The sequence below is a fragment of the Aotus nancymaae genome, unplaced genomic scaffold, assembly GCF_030222135.1.
Source record: "Aotus nancymaae isolate 86718 unplaced genomic scaffold, 86718_ANA_hifiasm-v0.15.2.pri h1tg000002l, whole genome shotgun sequence".
In the NCBI taxonomy this organism is placed as follows: domain Eukaryota; kingdom Metazoa; phylum Chordata; class Mammalia; order Primates; family Aotidae; genus Aotus; species Aotus nancymaae.
The window spans coordinates 7883642-7889832 of NW_026988413.1; the positions used below are offsets into that span (position 1 = coordinate 7883642).

General features: G+C 61.2%; 1 protein-coding gene across 2 annotated transcripts; it reads right to left on the bottom strand.

The window, feature by feature from the left end:
- Window positions 1–805: 805 nt before the first annotated feature.
- ASIC3 (acid sensing ion channel subunit 3) lies at window positions 806–5298 on the bottom strand. 2 transcript variants are annotated; one of them, XM_012443162.2, is made up of 11 exons: window positions 4190–5298; window positions 3357–3507; window positions 3013–3140; window positions 2672–2861; window positions 2530–2586; window positions 2288–2435; window positions 1688–1779; window positions 1527–1606; window positions 1346–1417; window positions 1106–1164; window positions 806–1009 (listed from the first exon to the last, which is right to left on the bottom strand). In XM_012443162.2, exons 1-11 carry the CDS (start codon window positions 4721–4723, stop codon window positions 910–912), a joined length of 1611 nt encoding a protein of 536 aa, XP_012298585.2. In that variant the 5' UTR covers window positions 4724–5298; the 3' UTR covers window positions 806–909. The 2 variants fall into 2 exon arrangements, with proteins under 2 accessions (XP_012298585.2, XP_012298591.2); XM_012443168.2 differs by having other exon boundaries at window positions 808–988; window positions 4190–5068.
- Between the last annotated feature and the right edge of the window lie 893 nt (window positions 5299–6191).

Here is a 6191-nt window from a genome sequence, read left to right on the forward strand (position 1 = left end):
CCAAGAGCAAGGACGGGCTCTCCACCAGGGTGGGGAGAGAAAAGGGCTGGGGCTCTCTCCCTGTGGTTCTCCAGATCTCAGGGGCACCTCCTAGGCGCTCCCTCATCATCCCCCATACCCAGGCCTGCAGGCTGGCACAGGAGAGCCCCAAAGATATGGTTCTATCAGGAACACCCCCTCTCACTCCCTATTTGTCAGTTTCCCAGGGTTTGGGGTACAGTGAAAGAGAGGGAGGTTGGGCCTGTGGCTGGGGCCTGGTGTGTCCTTACTGGCAGGAGGGAAAGGGTGGGTTCCCCCCACCCCCACCCCAACGGTCTCAAGCCTGGGGACTTTGGCTCTTGTGGGGAGGCTGGGGAGGCTGAACTGTTCATCTGGAGTCAGGCCGTGTGCCGCACTTGGTCCCAAATGCGGGAAAGGAGTCAGGATCTAAGGCAGGACACAGCTGTGTTCTTGAAGGGGGAGTCCACCTCCCCACCACGTTCTTCTCCCTGCCTCTTTTCGCTGGGCTCTGGGCAGCACGTTCTTCCAGTTACACCTTTATCGCTGACTGTGATTCTGCACCTCACACCTAAGCCTGGGCTTGGAGAATACCTGTTCTCCTTTCTCTCTGCGATGTCAGTCTAGTGAACTCAGACTGAGGTGCAAATGACTGACAACCTCTTACTACCATTCTACCCTAGAGATTCATGGGGGTTCACGGGCCCAGCTCCACATTTCCGAAGCCATGTCCAGATGGATAATGGCTGGCAGAAGACTTCTGATGCCTGAGTTGGGCTGACCTCAGCCTGTAAGAGGAACACCTAAGGCTGATGCATTGGGACTTTATTTGGGGTGAAGATGGAAAAGCTACGTGCAGGCTAGACATGTCCAGGATGCCAGGGTGGGGCTCCGAGGACGCAGACAGCAGGTCTAGAGCCGAGTGACAAGGTAGCAGGTACGGTGGGACGCTGAGAGAGTCTTGGTGACGGCACAGGGAGGGGTGGGAGGTCTTTGGGGACAGAGCATAGTGCTGGGGTGGAAACCGGCATAGCCACTGCCCTGGGCCTGCCCCTGCCCTCCTTGGCTGCCCTTCCTCCCTTGATCTTAGGGGGCCATTATGTGTTACCTGGGGCCCAGGCTGAGGTGGGGAACTTGGGTTCGATGGCCGCCCAGCCCTTCCTGAAGCTGTGGGAGGAGGAGAGGGTCAGAGGTGGGAAAAGGTCCTCTTCCCAGGGACCAGTCAAGATCACTGCACACCCTCCTGCCTCTGTTTTTCCTCAGCTGGGGTGGGATGGTGGTCTTAGGCTTCAGGGGTGGGGCCTAGCATCCTTGGAGCTGGCAGGGGCTCCAGAAGAGGGGCTGTTACCAGATTGGTGCTGGAGTGCCTTTGGGAGTGCCTTCGGTTCCAGAAATATCCCAGGACCTTGTCTTGGAACACCTGAAGGCAAGCAGGATGGGAGGTGGCCGGTGCATGCCTTCCCCTGATCCTAGGGGCCTGGATTCCCACCTCCCACCTCCCGCCTCTCACAGTGGGGGCCCTGGCCCACCTCACAGAGGTAGTCTAGGATCTCGAGGATAGTGAGCAGGCTGGCCCCGATGAACAGCCCCATCTGGCCCCCAATGTCGCCTGTGGAGACAGGGTCACCCTTCACCTCACAGCCACCTGCCTGCCCACAGCTTCCCAGCCCTCGGGGCCTTGCACACATACCTAGCAGCTCCGACATCTCATAGGCCTTCTTCTGCTCCACGGTCTCATAGTTGAGGGCCTCAAAGAAGACCTCCAGGGCCAGCACGTTCTCCCTGAGGACAAGAAAGTCCTCAGATGTGTGCTGGCCACTGCCTGGTGCCCAGTGCTGGCAAGAAGCAGCTGTGGGTTCTCCCACTCCTTTCAAGAACCCTGGGAGGGGCCGGGCATGGTGATGGCTCACACCTGTAGTCCCAGAACTTTGGGAGGATGAGGAGGGAGGATCTTGAGGCTAGTGGTTTGAGACAGCCTGTGGCCTGGGCAACAGAGCGAGACCGGCTCCCCGCACCCCCCTCCCCCTCCGCAACCCCCACCCTCCGCCGCCGTCTCTATTTTTTAAAAGTAAAGACTTAACAAAAGGAAAAAAACAGACTCCTGGGAGAGGGTGCCAGTATCCCCCGGGGGCAGAAAGGTTAAGCAACCAGCAGGAGCCCCAGAGCCAGTGAGGCTGCAGAGGCTGCCTCCGCCCAGGCTGTGCGCATGAGGGCTCCGGCCCGCCCCGCTCCGCTCCGCCCCGTCGGGAGGTCCCGGCTTGGAGGAGCCCGCCCGCCCCGCGCGGCTCACGCGATGTAGGCCTCGCTGCGGTTGAGCTTCCGGGACAGGAAGCGCGCGGCAGAGCGGCTCGGCATCCGCACCATGGAGAGCTCCTTGGCGTAGCGCGTGCTGGCGCACGGGTTGGGGCAGGCGCACGCGTCCTTGCGAAGCATAGCATCTGCGGGCCACCGGGCCGCGTCAGCCACCTGCCCGGCGGGTTAGGGGCCCGGGCCGAGCAGGGCGGACGGGAGGTGGGGGAGGCTCACCCTTACCTATGGCTCGGTGGGCACAGTCCTTGTACTGCTGGGGGCTGCACACTGGCGCGCTGCCTGCGGGTGCCGGGGAGACGGCTTGAGGAGCAGCCCCAGCTGCCTGGGCCCAGCTCTCCACGGGATGTGGACCCCAACCCCTCACCTGGCATGTACATCATTCGGCAGCCGCACTTCCGAGCCACGTAGCGGGTCTCGCAGACCAGGCGACACCCCATTAGGCTATAGGGAGGGCTGGAGCTGGGGGAACCCAGGGGATCAGAGGGCTCTGGCTCATAGTTGGGGTTCAGAGATACTGAACTGCAGTCACCCCAGGGCGGTGGCAGGAAGCTCAGCTGTGGGGGGGACAGGGTTAAGGAGGCTTTCCCCGAGAATGTGAGAGGTCAGCTGGGGAGAGGCCCGTGGACAGGTCTGAGGAGCTAAGGGTTTAGGGTTCGAGTTGGTGTGGGCTTGAAGGAGGGGGTGTGGAGGCACACGGGAGGGTACCTGCTGCTGCTGGCAAGAGATAAAGGTCTGGAAACCTGGGGACACCCCCAAGCCCAGCTGGTCGATGATGGGCGGCTCCTCCTGGCTGTGGATCTGCACTTTGATCCCCACCTCAAACGGGGTCTCTTCTGTTGGGGAGGGGCCTGTGAGGCCTGAGAACCTGTGGTCGGGTCTCCTCCCCAACCAGATGAGACCTCATACTGCAGACCCCTCTCTCCAGGACTGGGATGAGCCAGCCAGCCCCTTTCACAGGTCCTGGGGAACACCCCGGCACCTCCTCTCCTTCCCCTAGCCTTTTGCACCCAATCCATGCCCTCCCCCAGCCTCGTTCGCGTGCTCCCTACCATCATCCTTCCACACGGGTAGATACTCCTCCTGCTGCACATCCAGCATGAGGTCCAGCCCGTTGCCTATGCCACCTCTAATAGTGGTGAGGAGCTCTGCCCCATCGGTGCCAGAGTTAAACGTGTAGCACTTTCCCATCCGGGTGAAGACCTGGGGTGGGCAGACAGGGTGACCGCTGTCTCCCCCAGGCAAGCACATGGTCATGGGACCTTGCCCTGCCTCATGCTCTGTTTGTGCCTCTTCTTTGAATGCTGAAGCCCACATCTCAATGCCCCCAGCCCCAGACTCCACATGGGCACATGTTGCAGGACGCTCTTGGGAGCCCATCACCCCAGCTCTTCTGCCTTCCAGCCCCCACCAAAGCCGAGGGCACAGCCTGCCCGTTTTTCCGTGTTTCTCTGGGGACTGGGGGAAAAGGAAATGGGCTGCTGTGGCTCTCCTCCGGGGTTGGCAGTATGTTGAAAATTCGGAGGGAAAGCAAGCCCTGCCCTCCTGGCAGAGGCAGGGGTCTTCTGCCCTAGAATGGTCCCACAAGGGAGGATCCCCAGCCCCAGGAGCAGGGTCTCCACAGGCCAGACCTCAGGCTAGGGTCAGCCGGGGTCAGTATGGTCTCACATGCTGCCCTCGGGCTGGGAGACACAGAAAGCCCCAAGAAGCACAGCTTCCTGGGCTGCACAGAGTGGCACTGGGGGGTGTGGAGTCCATGGTTGGTAGGAAGGAACAGATCCCCTGGCTTTGGGGGAGCCTATGCTGGCTAGGGGATTGTGGGTGCTGGGTAGGGACTGGCTGGCCCTCTGGGTCCCTGGCAGGATAGGTAGGGAGGTCAGCTCACCATGGTGAAGTTCTCAGGCCCACAAGGTTCACCGCGGAAGCGACAATCCAGCAGCATGTTGTCCAGGGAGTGCCCAGCACGGTCATAGAGTTGTGCCATGTCGAAGGTGGGACTGGGCATGAAGCCGGGCGGGGCAGGGGGCCGGCCCAGGGCGCGCAGGAAGGTGGCGTGCTCTGTGGGGTCCAGGCCCAGCAGTGCGGCCCCGGCCCAGTGGAGGTCATTGGGCGTGAGGCGCGAGCGGCGCAGTGGATTGATGTTGCACAGGGTGACAGCTGGGAAGACGAGCTGGTGGCTTTCTCGCTCGTCCAGGGCAGTCTGGTGGTGGTACTCCCTGTAGTAGCGCACCCTCCCAGCCACCTGGTAGAGGAAGGTGACCACTGACAGGACCACGGCCGCTGCCCACATCCCCCGGCGCAGGCTCAGGCTGCCTGGCCCGAAGACGTGGCCCACCCCATGCATCGAGCAGTTGCTGGCGAACACGCGGATGTCCGAGGCCGGCCGCCGGGCCTCCTCTGGGCCTGAAGTGGGCTTCATGGCCAAAATTCAGGAGGGGAACTAGCTACAGAGGCTTGGAAGGAGTGAGAGAGGGTCAGTCAGGGGGCTGAGAGGACTGAGATAGGATTCAGGGGGCCAGGTGAGGAGAGGGTGGGAGAGAGCCGAGGTTGGGAGGCACGGAGGCACTAGCCTGACAGGGTTGGAGGAGATGATCTGGCCCGTCGGTCCCGCTCAGCCTTCCTGAGGAACATGCAGTGGGTCCACTGGGCTAGGCACTGGGCTGGGGACTCGGCAGCAGACCAGGTGGGGCGCAGCTGACCGTGGCAGGCAGGGGCTGCGGAGGGAGCCGTGCTGAGGCGGTGCTGAGCCGGCGCTGCCGCAGAGGATTGGGTTTCAGCAGTGAGGGGGGAAAGGGGGCCGGCAGAGCAGTCTGGTGGGTAGGGGAGGTCCCTGGGGCCCCAGGCTGAGCCATTAGTACAGCCTGGAGGGGGGCATGGCTGTCCAAGATGAGAGGCGCCAGGAGGAAACCACAGTGATCCTGGGGAGAGCATGAGGAAAGCCCAGAGGTAAACTGGGCCTGGAGGCCCCCTAGGTTCCCAGCTGCAGCCCCTGTATACCAGCCCTGAGGGTCAGTCACTGACCCCTGCCTGGCTCCTCCCTCCTTTCGCCACTCCGGCCTTCCCTCTAGCTTCACCCACGATTATCTGTTCGTTCACAAAGACCAGAGCTGGCTCTTGACCAAGCTTGGAAGTGGTTGGAACATTGGCATCGGCAGATCTCTTTCTATGCCCCCAGCATCTCAGCCTACACTGGATGCCCAGGGCCCTCTTCAGGTCCCACTTCCAGGGTCCGTCTGTCTCCTAAGTGTCCCTCTCTCCCTAGGGAGTCAGAGCCTACCTCCCCACACTCAGGCCCTCCCATTGAGGATGTTGGCCTCTACCACAATGGTTATGGGCCCACCTGCCACCCCAGGTAGAAAGAACATGGCGCCCCACCTGCCACCCTCTGGGGTACCACACGAGTACCCCGTCATCCTCCCGGGTACATGAGTGCCCCACCTGCCATCTCAGACACGACACGAGTAACCTGTGATTTCCCATCTTACAATGCTATATCCAGGACCTGGAAAAGCTTCATTTTTCCAAATGGCTGCGTACCACCTGTTACGTGCATATACCATTATTCATTTAATGACTCCCCCACTGAGGAGCACTGGGGGTTTCCAGTCTTCCCATTACAATGTTGCTATATCAGCACAGATGTGAACTCCCAGGAGGACTGCTGGGCCAAAAGACCACTGGGTTGGTCATCTGATAGAGGACAGTTTCCCCCACAGGAGTTATGCCATTTTGCACTCCCACCAGTAATGTGGGAGCAGGTCTGCTTTGCATGGGGCTTTTCTAGAGCTGTCATGCCCTGAGCCTGCATGGTGGGAGACAGTGAGCCTGGAGAGGGCAGAGCCAGCGCAGTATCTGACCTAAGATGCTTCCAATGATCCAGGGGAGAA